Genomic DNA, 19,952 nt, shown 5'->3' with positions numbered 1-19,952 from the left:
TAAAAAGGTTCTCGGGCATCTAGTAAAAAAGAGAAAATAATTAAAATGCCCACGCTCTTAAATGCACACATTTAATGCAGCCCTGTCCTGCCAGAAGATTAAAGCTGCAGGTATCATGAAAAGCTACAGAGAATGAATAAAGAACTGCATGTTTGGCAGTTTAAAAAATGTTTAATGGCCTTCCAATTTCTGTTCTGCTTTGGAAAAGATGCACTAACTTTCTATGTCTTAAATCAATGAAAGTCAAATACTTTCTGTTGGAATAATTGAATAAAGATTTGTCTTATAGTTTCTCCTATTTATTAACTTGACTATTTGATTATATAACTTTTCATAATGTATGTGTGAGTAAAGGATGTGTGAGTTTTGTCTGCAGGTTAAGGTCACAAAGTGGAGCTGAGCTTGCGAGAGAAGAAGCAGTCCAGTTGAGGAGGTCATAAAGAGGGGCTGATTGCACTGAACAAGAGGCCAGAGTTGACCCTGCAAAGGAGGAGACTGTGGGAGAGATGTTGTTTAAAGATAAAGGAGTTTATGACCTGTCTAAGATGCAGCTGTTGTTTTCCCATCCTTTAGTGATTAATGTTCATTGTAACTAGGGACAATCCTAAATAAAAAGGGGGGTTCGGAGAGATGTTGTTCAGAATGGTTGGGGACTTGTAACTGAACATATCTCTGATCGTTCTCCTCGTACGAGTAAATAACTAATACTTTGTCTCTCTCTCTTCTTTTTGTGTTGTTATAAGTATTGTTAGGTTGGTTAAACCTGACACTATCTACATAAGAATCGTTGCTACCAATAGGTCCAACAGCTTCTGTATACCTGCAGTATGCAACTTCTAATAAAACTATTTAAGAGCTCTTTACAGAATTACAAATGTTTTGATCACATGAATCCACTTCTGGATTTGTTATTAACTGCAAGTATAAAATATTATAAATGTTTATGCTTTTAACTAGACCATGTTTTTCAGAGAAACTCAATGAACCTACTTTCCAGACCAAAACAAACCTACTTCAGGTGAGAGCTCAAAAAGAACACCCCTGTCAGTCAGTGATCGATTCTGTAGCCAAGAGAAATTTCTAAGACATGTACAACAATTCAGCCCAGACACACCTATTGATGCACTGCTGTGCCAACTCTATGGGTCTCTGACCTCAAGTATACTGCTTTAGAGCTGCATTCAGTTGGAATGGAACAGCATAAACAGGGATAGAAGAGAAACTTCACCCAAGTTGGGTGCACAAGAGATGAATCAACTAGGAAAACAAAGCAAGGTGATGTAACATTTCTACACAGGCCCCAACCAACCTGTATGTGTGGGCCCCATAAGGTTTTTGCTCATGCTCATACTTAGTAAGCCTAGGATCATCATGTGTTTCTTATATGGAGCCCACTCACATAAATCCTGACCATTTGTGAACGATATTTATGGACAAATATAACCCTTTGTAGGTCTTAGTTCGGTCTCAAAGAGGCATTAAGAAAATATTCTAAAATTGAGCACATCTAGGACTCCTATGGACCCATTTTTTACCCAAGCATGGATAGACAACAGGAGGTCCAGTTCTAACACCTGGATAAACTTTCATAGGCTCCATATAGAGTGATATGTAAAGGTATTTGGTCACTTTCAGATTTCAGCTGTTACCCTTTTGCCACTCGTAACATGATTCACATCAAACCCGAGTAAATACAAGATGCGGTTTTTAAAGGATTTTGTCATTTATGAAGAGAAAAGGAAATCCAAACAATCTGGTCTGGTTTCTTACGTCTCTGTGGAGGAATTATGGCTTATTCTTCACTAAATAATAGTTTTAATTCAGCCACCCTGTAGGATAGTCGAGAATAAATACCCTGTATAAATGCCACAGCATCTCCATCAGATTTAGGTCCAGACCTGACTAGGCCACTCCGAAACCTTCATTTTGTTTTTTGAACCCTTTTGAAGTAGGCATACTGGTCAGCTTTGGATCACTGTCCTGCTGCATGACCGAAGTGGGGTTTGAACTGACAAGTCACCAACATTCTTGTTCGGGATTTTTGGCCAGAAAGCAGAATTCATAATTCCTTTAATTAGAGCAAATCATTATGTTCTGCTGCAGCAAAGCAGCCCAAGACTATCAAATTACCCCCACCATCTTTGACCGTTAATATACAGGTCCTTCTCAAAAAATTAGCATATTGTGATAAAGTTCATTATTTTCTATAATGTAATGATGAAAATTTTACATTCATATATTTTAGATTCATTGCACCCTAACTGAAATATTTCAGGTCTTTTATTGTCTTAATACAGATGATTGTGGCATACAGCTCATGAAAACCCAAAATTCCTATCTCACAAAATTAGCATATTTCATCCGACCAATAAAAGAAAAGTGTTTTTAATACAAAAAACGTCAACCTTCAAATAATAATGTACAGTTATGCACTCAATACTTGGTCGGGAATCCTTTGGCAGAAATGACTGCTTCAATGCGGCGTGGCATGGAGGCAATCAGCCTGTGGCACTGCTGAGGTCTTATGGAGGCCCAGGATGCTTCGATAGCGGCCTTTAGCTCATCCAGAGTGTTGGGTCTTGAGTCTCTCAACGTTCTCTTCACAATATCCCACAGATTCTCTATGGGGTTCAGGTCAGGAGAGTTGGCAGGCCAATTGAGCACAGTGATACCATGGTCAGTAAACCATTTACCAGTGGTTTTGGCACTGTGAGCAGGTGCCAGGTCGTGCTGAAAAATGAAATCTTCATCACCATAAAGCTTTTCAGCAGATGGAAGCATGAAGTGCTCCAAAATCTCCTGATAGCTAGCTGCATTGACCCTGCCCTTGATAAAACACAGTGGACCAACACCAGCAGCTGACACGGCACCCCAGACCATCACTGACTGTGGGTACTTGACACTGGACTTCTGGCATTTTGGCATTTCCTTCTCCCCAGTCTTCCTCCAGACTCTGGCACCTTGATTTCCGAATGACATGCAGAATTTGCTTTCATCCGAAAAAAGTACTTTGGACCACTGAGCAACAGTCCAGTGCTGCTTCTCTGTAGCCCAGGTCTGGGGAATGCGGCACCTGTAGCCCATTTCCTGCACACGCCTGTGCACGGTGGCTCTGGATGTTTCTACTCCAGACTCAGTCCACTGCTTCCGCAGGTCCCCCAAGGTCTGGAATCGGCCCTTTTCCACAATCTTCCTCAGGGTCCGGTCACCTCTTCTCGTTGTGCAGCGTTTTCTGCCACACCTTTTCCTTCCCACAGACTTCCCACTGAGGTGCCTTGATACAGCACTCTGGGAACAGCCTATTCGTTCAGAAATTTCTTTCTGTGTCTTACCCTCTTGCTTGAGGGTGTCAATAGTGTCCTTCTGGACAGCAGTCAGGTCGGCAGTCTTACCCATGATTGGGGTTTTGAGTGATGAACCAGGCTGGGAGTTTTAAAGGCCTCAGGAATCTTTTGCAGGTGTTTAGAGTTAACTCGTTGATTCAGATGATTAGGTTCATAGCTCGTTTAGAGACCCTTTTAATAATATGCTAATTTTGTGAGATAGGAATTTTGGGTTTTCATGAGCTGTATGCCACAATCATCCGTATTAAGACAATAAAAGACCTGAAATATTTCAGTTAGTGTGCAATGAATCTAAAATATATGAATGTTAAATTTTCATCATGACATTATGGAAAATAATGAACTTTATCACAATATGCTAATATTTTGAGAAGGACCTGTATTGTTCTTAAACACTGTCAGTTGTACAGGTATAGCAGATATACCAGGAAACACACCTTACATGTTTCACTTTTTTCTCAGCAGTTCACAAAACATTTACCCAAATGTCTTGGGGACCATCAAGATGTTTTTGTATTCTTTATAGTCAGCAGTGGTTTTCACCTTGGAACCCATGGATTCTATTGTTGACCAGTATCTTCCTTATCGTTGAATCATAAACTTTGACCTTAACTGCCATAAGTGAGACCAACCAAACTTGGTTCTTGTGACCTTGTATTTAAAGTTATTTTGGTATGCCAAACACTCGTGACATGGGTCACCATTGATTGACCTTTTTCCCCTTCATTTGTGGAGGGCAATTCTACTGTGGTACACTGGGGTGCCAAAGCCTTATAAATGGCATAGTAACCCTTTCCAGATGGGACACAATTACTTTGTTTTCCCATTTGGTTTTGAACTTCTTTAGAACAAGACATTATGTTCTGCTATTTGAGATCATTTAGTCTAATTCATGTTGCCAGGCATGTTTGATTTAAGAGATTTTCTGATCAACAGGTCTGGCTGGGGTGAGGTTACCGTTAACTCATGATTAGGGGGCAATGATATTTTTACAGAGGCCAAAGTTGGTATGGATGAATTATTTAATGCCTTAATCAATGAAATCCTCATATGAAAACTGCATTTAGTAATTATTGGGGTCATCTTTGCCTACTATTAAAATTTGTTGTATTTGAAGATTTTGAAAGGGCAACAAACTTGAAACATAAGAAATCTTCAAAAAGAGACATTTTTGTTGGCTGTGACATGGGTCCGTTATGAAAGAAATCATGAAGTGTACATAGCAAAAAAGAAGATTTACCTACTTAAGATTTATTCTAAATTATCACCTTATTTCCCACATGCGTAGACTCACAGCTCTGCAAAGAACAGGCGCGAAATCCTTTTATCAAACTCAAATACATAATTAAAACCTCATCAGCAAAACAAAAAAATTATTTATTTCATCTTTAGCAACAACTCTGTGCCCTAAATCTTTTAAAAACATAACTGCAAATAACCATTTACAATAGGAATAAAAAAACAAATATAATCTTGATCTTTATCTGCTTTTTAATTTTCGCCCCTAATCTAAACGGTTGTCGTTGATTAGTTCCACCTGCGCCTCATCATAACCGCGCAAAAAGACACAAACGTACCTTAATAAAAATATATAAATCTACGAAAAAGCAACAAAAAGTATACCTTCAGTTGCAAAAACTGAACAATTAGTTATAGGTAGTCCACGCCAAAAATGGATGTGAGAACAGCATTTGCTCAGTGTATTTAAACAACTCACTCGTGTTCCATTTAGAGATACTTTTAGTCCGAGTTTTTAAACTATTTAACTTCCACAACTTTTACCGAAACTAAAAGTAATTTCGAGCTTACCTTGTTCAAGTTAAAGTTCCAGCGCTTCACAGCTTAAATGCGCCACCTGGCGGTAACTGCGGGGCGTTTCTTGCAAACCTGCAGCTTCTTTTAAGTAGCCAGCTAGCTTGCTATGGCGTGATTTATGCATGATACGCTGACGTAGCGAGGCCCACGGTAGGTTACAAAGGTACGGCAACAACATTTACCACATAATAATGAACTTTTTTTTTTTTTTCAATCTAAACGGACGTTTAATCAGGAATTTGTTTGCTTCATAATCAAGATTTTAGAAATATGAAAGAGCATTTTCCTAGATATCCATAAGTATCCTTCCCATAGGCTTTATACGGTAATATTTTACTCAGGCATGCATCTGCAGGATGTCTTCTGTGCATCAGAGAAATTTCTGGAGTTTTAACAAACATGATGGGCGTTAAGCATTTAATTACAAAAAAGTTTGCTTAAAAGGAAAATGTAAAGAATATAAAGGAAAAAGCTAAAGCATTACACATACCTATATGGACAAATGAGATTGTATTTCTGAAAGCCAGCTATATTTAAACAAGCACTATAAAGTTCTAAATATTTCAGAAATGTTGCTTATACCTGTCAAAACTGGAAAATTCATGTTGTTTCACTAAAAGAGAGTGTTTTCTGACAAATGTCAATACCAAACCTTCGATCCAAAATACAAATGCCATCAGGAGCATTTACTATTATTTTTTAATTTGTTAAACAGCAATGATAGTGATCAGTAGCATAATATCTACAAATAAATTTGTTTATGTATATGGATGACATATTATCTTCTATGTATAAATATCTGCTTTCTGAGAATATGTGAAACCAAGGTAAAAATCCATGCTTGTGTGCATAAATTTGATCCAAGATGGCGCCGCAGATGGTCGCCGCGGCGTGTTGGTGCGCATTGTTTTGTTTTGTTTTTTGCTTTAAAACGGTCTTCTGTGATGGTACCCGGAGCTCTCTCACCAGAGGAGAACTCGTGAACATCAGGGCTACTACACCAGAGGAGTTATTTCCCACTTTTCTGCCTACTGCTCTGGAATTTTTGGACATTCTGGTCAAAGGTGCGCTCACCTTTGTTCACGCGGTGAAACGCCGGAAGAGAGGGAAACGGGCTGGGGTGCTGGTACGTCTTCGCCAGCGTGGACTACGAACACCGTTACCTGGAATATTTCTCTCTAACGTGCGCTCACTTCCCAACAAAATTGAGGAACTACAACTGTTGCTGGGGAAAAACAGGGACTTTTATTCATCGGCAGTTTTGTGCTTCACGGAGACGTGGCTGTGTGGATTAATACCGGACTCTGCGCTGCAGCTGGCAGGATTCCAGCTCTACAGAGCGGACAGAGACACGGAACTCTCCGGCAAAGAGAAAGGTGGAGGAATCTGTTTTTACCTCAACAGTGGTTGGTGCAACGACGTGACAGTGATTCAGCAGCACTGTTCTCCAGACCTGGAATCCTTCATCATAAACTGTAAGCCTTTCTATTTCCCCTGTGAGTTCGCTTCGTTCATCCTGGTCGGTGTTTACATCCCGCTGCAAGCTAACGTGCAGGTCGCACAGCGCATGCTCGCCGACCAGATACTGAGTGTGGAGCGGACCAACCCGGACTCCTTAGTAATCGTCGTTGGTGACTTTAACAAAGGTAATCTCACCCACAAACTCCCCAAATATAGACAGTTTATTAAATGTCCGACCAGAAAGGACAACATTCAGGATCACTGTTACACCACCATCAGAGACGCTTATCACGCCGTCCCACGTGCTGCACTGGGCCAATCCGACCACATCATGGTCCACCTGATTCCTGCATACAGGCAGAAACTAAAGCTCTGCAAACCTGTGGTGAGGACGACAAGGAAGTGGAGCAGTGAGGCTGTGGAGAATCTCCAGGCGTGTTTAGGCTGTACAGACTGGGATGTGTTCAGGACTACTACCAACAGTCTGGACGAGTACACAGAGGCTGTGACTTCCTACATCAGCTTCTGTGAGGACAGCTGTGTACCATCATGCACCAGGGTGAGTTACAACAACGACAAACCCTGGTTCACAGCTAAACTCAGAAGGTTAAGACTGGATAAGGAAGAGGCCTTCAGGAGTGGGGACAAAGACATATACAGAGAGGCGAAGTACAAGTTTGGCAAGGCAGTGAAAGAGGCCAAACGACTGTACTCTGAGAAGCTCCAAAACCAGTTCTCAGCCAACGACTCTGCGTCTGTCTGGAAAGGGCTCAAGCAAATCACCAACTACAAGCCGAAAGCCCCCCACTCCATCAACGACCGACGCCTCGCCAACGACCTGAACGAGTTCTACTGCCGCTTTGAAAGACAAAGGGACAGTCCTGCAACCATCCCCCACGACGCCCCCCAACAGCTGCAGCCACAATCCACCTCCCCAACCCCAAAAGGGGCCTTGGCACCTCCAGACCCCACCCTGAAGTTCCCCCCCACCAGCCCCCTACCCACGCCGAGGACGGCTCTTTCCATCCAGGAGAGGGACGTCAACAAACTCTTCAGGAGACAGAACCCCCGGAAAGCTACTGGACCGGATTCTATCTCACCAGCCAGCACTGAAGCACTGCGCTGATCAGCTGTCTCCAGTCTTCACAAACATTTTTAACACCTCACTGGAGACATGTCATGTGCCAGCCTGCTTCAAGTCCTCCACCATCGTCCCTGTTCCCAAGAAGCCAAGGACCACAGGGCTTAATGACTTCAGACCCGTCGCCCTGACCTCTGTGGTGATGAAGTCCTTTGAGCGCCTTGTGCTCTCACACCTAAAAGACATCACCGACCCCCTCCTGGACCCCCTGCAGTTTGCCTACAGAGCCAACAGGTCTGTAGACGATGCAGTCAACCTAGCCCTTCACTTCATCCTCCGGCACCTGGACTCCACAGGAACCTATGCCAGGATCCTGTTTGTGGATTTCAGCTCTGCCTTCAACACCATCGTCCCAGTTCTGCTCCAGGAGAAGCTCTCCCAGCTGAGTGTACCCGACTCCACCTGCAGGTGGATCACTGACTTCCTGTCTGACAGGAAGCAGCGCGTGAGGCTGGGGAAGCACGTCTCTGACTCCCTGACCATCAGCACCGGTTCCCCCCAAGGCTGTGTTCTCTCTCCTCTGCTCTTCTCCCTGTACACCAACAGCTGCACCTCCAGTCACCAGTCTGTCAAGCTTCTGAAGTTTGCGGACGACACCACCCTGATCGGACTCATCTCTAATGGTGATGAGTCTGCGTACAGATGGGAGGTGGACCATCTGTTGGACTGGTGCAGCCAGAACAACCTTGAGCTCAACGCTCTAAAGACAGTGGAGATGGTTGTGGACTTCAGGCAGAACCCAGCCCCACCTGCCCCCATCACCCTCTGTGACTCCACAATTGACATTGTGGAATCTTTCCGCTTCCTGGGAACCATCATCTCCCAGGATCTCAAGTGGGAGCCAAACATCAGCTCCCTCATCAAGGAAGCCCAGCAGAGGATGTTCTTCCTGCGGCAGCTGAAGAAATTCAACCTGCCAAAGACTATGATGGTGCACTTCTACACAGCCATCATTAAGTCCATCCTCACCTCCTCCATCACCATCTGGTACGCCGCTGCTACAGCCAAGGATAAGGGCAGGCTGCAGCATGTCATTCGGTCTGCTGAGAAGGTGATTGGCTGCAGTCTACTGTCGCTCCAGGAACTGTACACCTCCAGGACCCTGAAGCGGGCAGGGAAGATTCTGGCTGATCCCTCCCACCCTGGTCACAGACTCTTTGAAACTCTCCCCTCTGGCAGGAGGCTGCGGTCCATCCGGACCAAAACCTCACGCCACAAGAACAGTTTTGTTCCCATCTGCCACCAGCCTGGTTAACAAAGCCCGGAAACCACACTGACACTCTCCCTTCCCCCCTCCAAATTAAATGTTGTTATAGCTCATATTATGAAGGTTTCCTCAAAGAGTCGTTGTAGATGCTGATGGCTGTGGGCAAGAAGGATCTCCTGTAGCGCTCCGTCTTACAGCAGATCTGAAGAAGCCTCTGACTGAAGACACTCTGTTGTTTTTGTAGGACAGTCTGATGAAGAGGATGCTCAGGGTTCTCCATAATGTTCTTCATTTTATGAAGAATCCGTCTTTGCACAATGATCTCCAGAGGTTCCAGAAGAGTTCTCAGATCAGAGGCAGCCTTTCTCCCCAATGAGAATTACATTTTAACAATTCATAATTTTTTTTTTTTTTTTATTGATTGGAAGAGCATAATAGAAGTACAAAAATGTGTGGTTAGATTATATTGTATAATCCCTTGCCATAAAAAAGTTGACCCTAACAGTCGGTTAAAGACAGCTCCACCTAACCCCCACACAGCAGCTGCTGGAATTTCAGTGCGCGTTCACGTCTCAGGTCTGGGGATGGTGGTGCCGTCTCCGCGCCCCCGCCGCCGGAGTTAAAACTTTTTTGACTCTTAAAAGGAATCTACAAAAACAGTCAAAATGTACAAGTAAGTAGCCGAAAATCCAGTTTTATGTGGCTGTTTCAAGTCAAGAGTAACTTTTAGAAATAGCTTTATAGGTTTTCACAGAGCTTATTGTTCTTTGAAAAAGTCAAAATGTGGGTGGTTCATTGTTTCATGGCTCACAGAAAAGTTTGGTGTGTTGGTGTGTAATTATTATTATTATTTAAAGAGCTGCTTATGCGTTTTTGTGATTTCCTTTGGATTTATACTTCCATTAGTTAGATGGTCAATAAAACTGCATCAGATTCCATTTGTTTTTTTGGGTTGAATGTTGCAAGCTTAGGATCAATGATTTTTCCTTCTTGTTTTCTAATGTCTGGAGCAGCTCCACACAACAGCCCTGACTGATCAATAATAACTTAATAACTGTTTAACTGCACAGCTGCAGTTAAGAAAAAGCAAAACAATTGGATGGAAAATTAAGATTTGCCTCTGTTTTTGCAAACATGTTATTGTTTTTTATGTCTTCAGGGGTTTTTGTTTGTTTTTTTGCTGTGTACTGGTTTGTTTTGTTGTGCATATTATAACAATGACACTGCATAGCTCTAATCTCTTTGAGTATTTTTTTTTAGCAGAGGTCTGAGATTTTACCAAAACTGCTGGTCTGGGAAACATGAGAATGTACTCAGGCTGGACAAACCTCTTTATGATGCTGAAGTTTAACACAAATTAATCAGATTAAAGAATTACAACATTCCATGCAGTAATCTCACACAACCATCCAGGCAGAAATGCAAGTCAGAATTTTAGCCAGCCTGAGCTAAATTTGCACTTGAAACACGTTCTTATAATGTTACTGCTTTTAAGGTGCTTTGCTTATTTATTACACCTTATACAGAGATAAGTATGGAACAGCAGCATTAGTGCAAATTGTTTTTACACTTTAGTGACAACGACTGGTAAGATGGGGCTAGAGGACATACAGTGACTCTCATAAGTCTACACAAGATTGGTTGGTAATTTGTCATTTTAAATAATTAGATTGTGAACAATAATTTCAAAACTTGTTTACTTTTAAAGTGACATATATTCACAAATAAACTGAAAAATAAGTTGCATAGTTATGCACATACGTAATATTTCAGTATTAAGTCTTCCTTGGAGTTTGAGACCATACTACATCCTGACTTACCAACATTTACCCATTCTACCTTGCAAAACTTCTCCAAATCCACAAGATTGTGAGGACATGTCCTCACAAGACATTTAAAACCATCAGACATTTGTTGAAATGGATGTGTGTTTGAGCTCGCGGTGATGATCAAAGGTTATATCCCTCTTCCTCTTCTGCTTTCTAACTGATACCTTAAGGTTTTGCCTCAAAACTGAACTGGTATTGGAACTTTTAAAATTGAATCAACACTGACAAAAACCCAAGACCCATCTGGAGGAAAGAAATGAACCCCAGATCACAATGCTGCCATCACCATGTTTCACTTTGTTTTTTTGGTGATGTTACGTTTTAGTGTCGATTGAATTATGGCCCAAAAGATGGGTTTCCTCAGACCATAACAAATTGTTCCATGAGATTTTAGATTATATAGCCAAGCCTGGATGTTTTTTTTGAAAGAAAATGTTTCTTTTTTTACAGCTCTACTCATTTTTTCACACATATAAAGAAAGTAGTAAATTTTTATCACATGCAGAACATAAATATTTGACAGAAATTTCTCCTCCTTCAGTTTGGCTTTCTGCTTCTTTGTGGCCTCCGTGACCAGTTTCCTTTTTGTCTTTTCATCCATTTTGAAGAAACCTCCAGTTTTGGTGCAGCCACTGTTGTCCAATATTCTCTCAATTTATTGACAATAGTGTGCCATTTAGACGTGTCCTAATAAGTATAAACACTGAAAGTAAAATTTAAAAGGTGCTTCAACAAAGTTTTACATGTGCAACTTAGAAAACAGGGTCATAGCATAAAAAAAAAAAAAAAAACTTTCTCATAACAGATTTGTTTTTTTATGTGGATGTTTAAAATCATTTATTGTGGTCTCTTTTTTCATATAAACAACTGGCATTCTAACAGGTTTGAGATCTACTGATAGAGTTTGAAAAAGAAGATAAATAAACAACCATTTTAAAGTCAGATGTTACACAGAGGTCTTTGTTTTGGTTCAATATTGCAGGTTTAATTAAGGTGTATTATTGAAGCTTTTACTCCAAGTGGGAACGTTGTTTATCCAAACTGGATTTAAAGCTCTTGACTTTATGAGCCATTAATTGTTTTGATGTTAATTATTTTGTTTTTCCCACAATGAAGAATTATTCCAATTAAGGTATAAAAGCAACCCAAAAGGGCAGGTACTTCATGTGTGTCATATTTACACCCAGACTAAGTGTCGCTGATTGTGTTCTCCTCTCCATGGGTTCAGAGTTTTGTTTCATCTTAGCAAAACTAACATTTCCGCCAGAAATATTCTCAAGTGGGGTGTGGATGTCACTCCTCTCTGGGTGCCTCCAATCAGGCTGAAACTAACAATTGTCCTCTCTTCCACAGATGAGCATCTATCTGTAACGTAATCTCAGACAATCAGCCAAACTTTGATTGGACTCTTTTCTTCTTGACGAGTTGCTGCAGTCAGAGGCTGTGGGACTTAGGGTTCTCCATGGAGACAGTGGTGATCGTGGCCATAGGGGTGTTGGCCACCATCTTCCTGGCCTCCTTCGTTGCTCTGGTGGTGGTGTGCAGACATCGCTACTGCCACCCTCACGACCTGCTGCACCACTTCGACTGCAAGTCAGTAAATCAGTACAAAGTCTGTAAACAACACCATTAATATAGCTACATCAACATTTATCACAGCGTGGGGCTGCAAAACACAAGGGTTATTAGTGTTGCCTAACAAAAAGAAGCTTCTGCATTGGGTTTGTTGTCACTGAACTTGCATTGATGTATCTCCCATACCCTGAAGATAAGAATATTTCAATAATTTGCAAAACCCAATTCAGGCATTTAAACAATCCTAAACTTAGCAAAGAATCAGGTTTAAATTTATAGCGATAGAGAAAAAAGGATTTTTAGGATCTTTATTTCTAGCAGCCTGTCACAAATATATGATTTGTTTAAAAAAGAACAACAAGAAATTGGCATTTTAGTTCCAACAAGGTGAATCACAAAATGTCATTTTGGCCTACAATAAATAACCGGCTTAAGAAAGATGTCCTGTCGTGTCCTGTACCTTGTCTTTCCTGGATTTTTTTACTTGTTTTTTAAAGCCAGTACAATTAGATATTTATTTTGTTTTTTTTCCTATGCACTTTCTGATTTTCAAGCACATGCCATGTAATTTGTCATAGTCAGGTACAAGAAACAAAAGCGAATAAGCAGTCAAAGTCCCCCCAAAAAGCTTTGAAAGTCTTGGGGTGCAACAGTGGCCCAGGGTCCTCATATACAAGGCAAGGAACCGTCATGGTTTTAAAAAAAATTAAATTGAAATGATGATTCAGTCTGGTCAACTGGTATTTTTATGTTATGAAAACAAACAATACAACAATACAGATTGAGATTATTACTGCAGTATTACACCTGGAAAAAGAACAAATTAGTTCATCCATGCTAAATCAGATGAAGCTGTCTTTGAGTTTTGGTTTATTACTTTTCATGGTTTAGAGGCTTGTTTGAGGCTCATTAAAGTTTTGTTTGTATAGGATTTAAAAATATCCAATACAAATGTTTCAGCTTAGAACCTATTTTGTCCAAACATTTTTTCTTCATCTAAACCTCGTAAAAATCAGGGCTACAACTAGACTTAACACTGACTCATGTCTAAATGAATGCAATCAAGTCTTTTTCCTCAGTTGGGTATTAAGAGCATAAAAATTGTTCAACTATTTCAGGATTTGAGGAAAGTCAGTTGGAAAACCATAGGTTTCTCAAGTAATTCAGTGTCTCCTCTAATGTGATATTGATCGGTCCAGCTATTATTTATCATGCCTGATGTTTAAATCAGAGACCGGCAAGCTTTGGCTTGAAAGAATATTTGACTTTAAGAACACCACTGAAGGTAAGGGCTGAAGTAGAAAACTAGTGGACCTTTCTTTTTTGACATTTCATCTCTCATCCAAAAGGTTTCTTCAGTTCTGAACATCGTTAGAAGTAACAGGCTTATAGTCAGAACAATCACAGTAATACAGCCATTAAGGTTACTAATAGGGCAATTAGGACACGTGATTCACTGGCCACACCCTCTACTGTTTGGGTCGTTGTTACTTGATAATCCAGACATGTCTCCAACGATGCCATGAAAGTTGTTCTGGTAACATGTCCCAGTGTGTGAACTGCTGTAAAGCAACCTGGGGAGATGAGTTAGGGCTGCAGTGCAGGCGTTAATGAAACCTCCTCTGTTTTTTGTTGGTTTTTTGTGTTTACATTGAGAGCTTCCTTCACTCCTTCCTTCACCTGTCTTCCCTTTCCAAAATGCACACATTGCTGTCTTCAAATAAGTGTTACAACCATTGTCAACCTTTCAAGGTATTATGTCACTGAAGTCTTCTATTTGCTCAGCTTTTATTCACTAGAACCAATGAAAGATTAGAATTTTATAACATGATCTAGGGGACATGAACTACTTTCAGCTTGGTTTTAATGAAATACACATTTGATCATTCTCACCTTAAATCCCAGCATCACTGGTGTATTCTTGTAAGTCTTCATTCAGTTGTTCTTTTCTGTTGTTGGACAGGCCCACAGTGGATCTGATTGGAGCCATGGAGACACAGAGTGAGCCCTCGGAGCTGGAGTTAGATGATGTGGTCATCACAAACCCTCACATCGAAGCCATCTTGGAGAATGAGGACTGGATCGAGGATGCATCGTATGTTTAACTGTTTTTGTCACGCTTTCTATTGTTTTTGGTTTTTTTTTTTTTGCTAAATGTAACTTTGAATTTGTCCTCAACAGCGGCTTGGTGTCACACTGTATCTCTATTCTAAAGGTAAAAGGACTTAAGAATTTGATAACCATAACGGAAAAATGACAAAACAGCAGCTTACATGACATTCAGCCTTTTTTTTGTTTGCCCATTGTCCATTTGATGTGTTATATTATTGATTTAACGGACTAATACAGCTATTCCACACACAGATCTGCCACACTTTGACTGAAAAGTTGGTGGCCATGACAATGGGATCAGGGGCAAAGGTCAAAGCACCCGCCAGTTTGAGTGACATCATTACAGTGGCCAAACGGATTAGTCCAAGGTAACCCGTCTCATCAAAGCTTGACATTATCACAGTTACAGCCCAGTCTGACTTTTGTTCTCGTCTTACAGAGTGGACGATGTGGTCAGATCTATGTACCCACCTCTGGATCCAATCCTCCTGGATGCCAGGTAGTCACATCTGAGCTTGAAGTGAAGAGTTTGAGGAATCATTTAACCAACCAACCAACTTGTCATTTAAATTCTTTTTTTTTTTTGTTCCTCCTCAGAGCCACTGCTTTACTCCTTTCAGTCAGCCACCTGGTGCTGGTGACCCGCAACGCCTGTCACATGTCCGGCAGCATGGACTGGATTGACCAGTCGCTTCACGCGGCGGAAGACCACATGGTGGTTTTGCGTGAGGCGGCACTGGCTTCTGAACCAGAGCGAATCCGACCTGGAGCTGATGCTCAGAGAGAACAGGCCATTTGAGACATAAACCTAAAGCAGCACAAATCTGCAGTATTCTGTTTTGAAAATTCAGTTCAGACTTTCGTTGAAACATCTAGCCAACAATAAAAACCATCCACTTCAACAGTGACCTAGTGGTATGTAATAAATTAGACATTTCAGTTTTACATCTGTTGCTCCCGAGTGAACAAAATATGAGCAAAATGTCTTTAGAAACTTTGTCTGAAATGCTCCGTCCAGCGGTGAGCCTAAATCCAGTCTAACCAGCACTGCAGTCACAAGGAGGCTTAGTCAGCTAATCCATCCTGACGAAAATAACGTCCATCGGCCAGTTAACCTGAAGGTGCTCCAACTCACTGTATCACAGTAAAAGAAGCCTGGCTTGCTTAGTATGTGTGGGGTCAGTGTGACTTTAGGATTCAGTGAAAAAAACACATTGTTCAAATACTCTGATACTAGTAGAAGAGACAAGATACTCGGCAAGTTTTTATTATTTTTTTCCCCTCATGTTTTAGAAGTGTAACTCTCACTATGGCTGACCAATTTAGCTCAAAATTTATATTATGTAAATAATGCAGATAAAAATGCTGGACATTGTCCTTCTGGAGATTCTAGTAAAGAGCAGAATTATGTTTGCCATTAGTTACTGCGAGTCGTCCAGGTCCTGAAGCAGCAAAGCAGGACCAGACCACACGACATCCACTATTTTAGATTGTCAGTATGATGTTTTTTTTTCTGAAATGCTGTTAGTTTCCCATCAGATGTAATAGGACACACACCTCCCAAGAAGTTCCACTTTTGAAAATTTCCCAAGAGTCTAGAGGGATCACGTGGAGACAAAAGCAATGAAAAGCCTTTCAGAAAGTTTTTATTTTATGGGAAAAAGATAGGCCTTTGTATTATTTTTCATCAGCAGTGGTTTTAGCCTTGTAACTCTTCCATTGATTCCTCCTCCTTATTGGTAAACAATGAACACTGACCTTAACTGAGGCAAGTAAGGCCTTCAGTGCCTTAGATGTTGTCCAGGTTTCTTTTGTGACCTCCTGGATGAGCTGTCTGTCCACTCTACTGGGAAGGTTCACCACTATTCCATGTTTTCTCCATTTCTGGATAATGGCTCTCATTGTGGTAGCCTGGAGCCCCAAAAGCCTTAGACATATTTTTGCAATGCTATCCAGACCTAATAACATTTTTTACCCATCTCCCTCTGAATTTATTTAGATCTAGACATGCATGCATGCATTACTTCCACTTGTCAGACAGGTTTTTACATGCTGCCAAGTTGGTTTGAATAGCTTTTTGTCCCAAATGAGCAAAATTATGATTTAAAAACTGCATTTTGTATTTTCTCATGTTATCTTTGTCCAATATTAAAATACATTTTGTGATCTGAAACACTTAATTGTGATGAAAGCAGAAATTCGTAAGGGTGCAGAAACTTTTTACAGCACTGTATTGGTATGTCATGAGGACAATATCTGTTGACAGAGGTGAAGCAGAATTAGCTTGTCGCTTTGGGCCGGAGGGATGTTATTGGAGCATGTCTACCTGCTCCCTCATGCATAGCTAATACTGAATCCCCAAGCAGCAGTAATAAGGCATTACCCACAGACGATGTGAACCCACTGCCCTCAACTACAGCCCCCATGGTTTTGTACACAAAGTCTTGGCAAAAAATAACAGTTGGATGACAAATGATAAATACAAATATATTTGGTGACAATCAGAAAATGTGGGCATAGAGCAGATGTTTTCTACTAGGTTTATAAAAGTAATGCAAGAACCACAGCTCTGAGCACAGATTGTTTCTTGTAAATGTACAAATGAAAGAACACAGGTAGACATTTTTTTGCCTTATTTTGTTTCCATGTTTATATGCATTGACATTTTTCCCTATTTTTATTCAATATTTTTTTTTTGCTTATTGCCATAATTTGTATTTTTCACTATCTTGTACAGAAACAAATTCTCCTACAGGAACCATATAGTTACTATAGGAAAATAATTTTCCAGTTAAAAGTTCACACAGTCTGACATAAATAAAGTGATTTTTCTTTCTCTGTTTATTACGCTCCAAGCAGTCTTTTGTGCAATAAAAATGGTGCTATTCCCGCTTCACCTTCCTTTCTTATTAAAGGTAGAAGTCCCAGGTGCAGAATTATCAGTCAACTTTCACTTAATCTTGTTGTCTAATAAAACAACCCTTTGCTTTTCTTCAGGTCAGTTTGCTTCCAGCTTGGGAGGGAGGCATATTCATCTCGCTTCATTTCCAAAATTGCCTGAAAAAGAAACAATGGAGAAATTGGTTGATAAATGCAACAACAAATGTTGATAATTAAGTTCCGGCTTTATCTCGGGTTTATGATTCTGCTACAAGTACATTGCTGATCATTTCTGGTGAACACTGCACCCTGCTGGATGAGATATCCCACTGCAGTGCTACTGATGCATGTACTTTCAGGTTACCTGGAAGTCCTGATCAGACAGATAGATCTCCAGGTGCTGTGGGTCCACTCCGTCAGGTAAGGGACTCTGCAACAGCTCTTCCACAGAGTACTGGGTCTTCATAAGCTGGTCCAGGGCGTCCTGCACCAAGGTCAGCTTCACTTCCCCTGAGTCCCTCTAATACACATCAACATGGAGTAAGTGAAACTGCAATAAGCACCCAGACTGTATTGCTAAAGGGAGTCTGTACCAGAGCAATTAATGAAAAATATGTGCATCATAAAGAAATAATAAGTCAAACGTTTTTTATTCTGGGTCTTTCCAGGGATGCTATCATGGATTCCTCAAGTTTTACTAAATTAATTAAGAAATTTTGCAATTCTTTGAACACCTTTGGTGTCTTGTTAAAATGTTGACCTCTACTGCTGTCTATGATCCTGAACAACCTGGCAAATGTTTTGCTAAAACTTTCTTCACCATCAGTCTCTATCCTAACTAGTTTCCCACTTCCTGCCACAGAGAAATGTCCCCATAGGGACGATACTAGCATCATGTTTGACAACAGGAACTGAGGGATAACTGTCCATCCATCCATTTTCTATAGCCTCTACTTCCGTACAGGGTCACAGGGGAAGCTGGTGCCTATCTCCAGCAGTCTACCGGCGAGAGGCAGGGTACACCCTGGACAGGTCGTCAATCCACACACAGTCCACAAACAGAACAGTCATGTTTGTGGACTGTGGGAGGAAGCCAGAGTACCCAGAGAGAACCCACAGAAGCACAGGGAAAGCATACAAACTCCATGCAGAAAGACCCCCATCCAGGAGTCGAACCCAGGACCTTCTTGTTGCAAGGCAACAGTGCCACCAACTGAGCCACCGTGCAGCCCAGGGATAACTGTTTGGAGCCACATGTTCAAAACGAATGTTTATAAGATAAAATCATTAAAAGCTATACAGTGTCATGCAAAAGTATTAATACCTGTTGAATATTTACACATTTTGTCACCTCATAAGCCCAACCTCAATGTTTGTTATAGTGAATTAAACAACAGACCAACTCAAATTACCATATACACTACAGTTTCTGTTCATGGTGCCCTTCTTAAAAACCAGTATGAGTATTTACAACATTAGAGTCTGCTTTCATTGATATGCATCATTTCCCTTAAGGTAAGTTGACAGACCATTGTTGAATAATTGATAACATAAGTATGGCTAAATTTTAGGGTCAAAAACATTTCCATGTGAGACAACTTCAGTACAAAAGTAAAGAACAGATCACAGTTTGCATATTGTATGTATGCCATGCTAATGTTGAAGCCAGACAGGGTTACTTTGAGGAAAACAAAGTCTAAACAGAACAAAAAAATTAAATGTTTTACAAAACCTATTCTTAAAGTGTGACATGTATGCTATTTATAGTCAGCCTTTTTACTTTGATACCCCTAAATAAAATCCAGTGCAACCTACTGCCCTCAAAAGTGACCAGATCAGTAGATAGTCCACCTGTGTGTGATTTATTCTCAGTATAAATACAGTTGTTCTATAAGGGAGATAGCAAATATGTGGGGAAATATGCTCTAAGCTGAGGCAAAAACATTTGCAAATTTGTGGAGATTCTGCATATCACTATGAACACACAAACCCACTGTGAAACAAGGTGGTGGCAGCATCATGCTGTTGGGTTACTTTTCTTCACGAGATATAGGAAAGCTGGTCGCAGTTGTTGAGAAAACGGATGCAGCTGAATACAGGGCTGTCTTGGAAGAAAACCTATTAGAGGCTGCAAACGAACTTGGGTTCCACAATGTTTCGAATCAGATGGGCTAAATACAACTGCATGCCACACGTTTAAGATTTTTATTTGTAAAACATTTTGAAAAGCATGTACCCGTTTCCTTCCACTTTTACCCACTACTTTGTGTTGGTATACTGCATTAAAATCCAAACAAATACATTAAAGTCTGTGGTTGTAACATGACAACATGGGACAAGACTAAAGAGTTTTAATACTTTAGTAAGCCATTGTAAATATCTTAAAAAGAAGATAATTCCTTCAAGTGAGACAGAGCCCAGGTTATTGGTAGGGAGTATCTCTCATGTTTTGACCACAAAAGCTGCAGAATGTGTTTCTCTAAATGTGTGGCGCTGTTGAGACACACACGTCTCCCAGAGCTTTTAATGCAGAGCGACTCAAATAAATATGCTACACAACATCTAACCTACATTCTAGCAGGAAATAC

At 40.7% G+C, this 19,952-nt stretch overlaps 2 protein-coding genes and 1 long non-coding RNA gene across 7 annotated transcripts in view; 1 reads left to right on the top strand and 2 right to left on the bottom strand.

Moving 5' to 3' along the window:
• Window positions 1–5,220, bottom strand: part of LOC124863435 — a 44,546-nt gene extending 39,326 nt beyond the window's left edge. Inside the window, exon 1 of the long non-coding RNA XR_007037130.1 lies at window positions 5,154–5,220. This is a non-coding gene — a long non-coding RNA (uncharacterized LOC124863435). The remainder of the gene's footprint in view (window positions 1–5,153) is intronic.
• Window positions 5,221–9,490: 4,270 nt separating this feature from the next.
• On the top strand, window positions 9,491–15,386 carry LOC124862988 (transmembrane protein 98-like). 2 transcript variants are annotated; one of them, XM_047357215.1, is made up of 7 exons: window positions 9,491–9,641; window positions 12,151–12,390; window positions 14,336–14,467; window positions 14,554–14,587; window positions 14,737–14,852; window positions 14,924–14,983; window positions 15,082–15,386. In XM_047357215.1, the coding sequence occupies exons 2-7, from the start codon at window positions 12,260–12,262 to the stop codon at window positions 15,281–15,283; spliced, it is 675 nt and encodes a 224-aa protein (XP_047213171.1). In that variant the 5' UTR covers window positions 9,491–9,641; window positions 12,151–12,259; the 3' UTR covers window positions 15,284–15,386. The 2 variants fall into 2 exon arrangements, with proteins under 2 accessions (XP_047213171.1, XP_047213172.1); XM_047357216.1 differs by lacking the exon at window positions 12,151–12,390 and having other exon boundaries at window positions 9,513–9,641.
• Window positions 15,387–17,307: 1,921 nt separating this feature from the next.
• Window positions 17,308–19,952, bottom strand: part of svilc (supervillin c) — a 38,990-nt gene continuing 36,345 nt past the window's right edge. For all 4 annotated transcript variants that reach the window (XM_047357210.1, XM_047357212.1, XM_047357211.1 and 1 more), the window contains 2 exons: window positions 17,729–17,884; window positions 17,308–17,541 (listed from right to left, as the gene is read on the bottom strand). In XM_047357210.1, coding sequence (XP_047213166.1) covers window positions 17,452–17,541; window positions 17,729–17,884 — 246 coding nt within the window. In that variant the 3' untranslated portion in view covers window positions 17,308–17,451. The remainder of the gene's footprint in view (window positions 17,542–17,728; window positions 17,885–19,952) is intronic.

The sequence above is a fragment of the Girardinichthys multiradiatus genome, chromosome X (genome assembly GCF_021462225.1).
Source record: "Girardinichthys multiradiatus isolate DD_20200921_A chromosome X, DD_fGirMul_XY1, whole genome shotgun sequence".
In the NCBI taxonomy this organism is placed as follows: domain Eukaryota; kingdom Metazoa; phylum Chordata; class Actinopteri; order Cyprinodontiformes; family Goodeidae; genus Girardinichthys; species Girardinichthys multiradiatus.
Note: the sequence above shows the minus strand (reverse complement) of the source record. Positions and strands in the feature narration are given on the sequence as shown.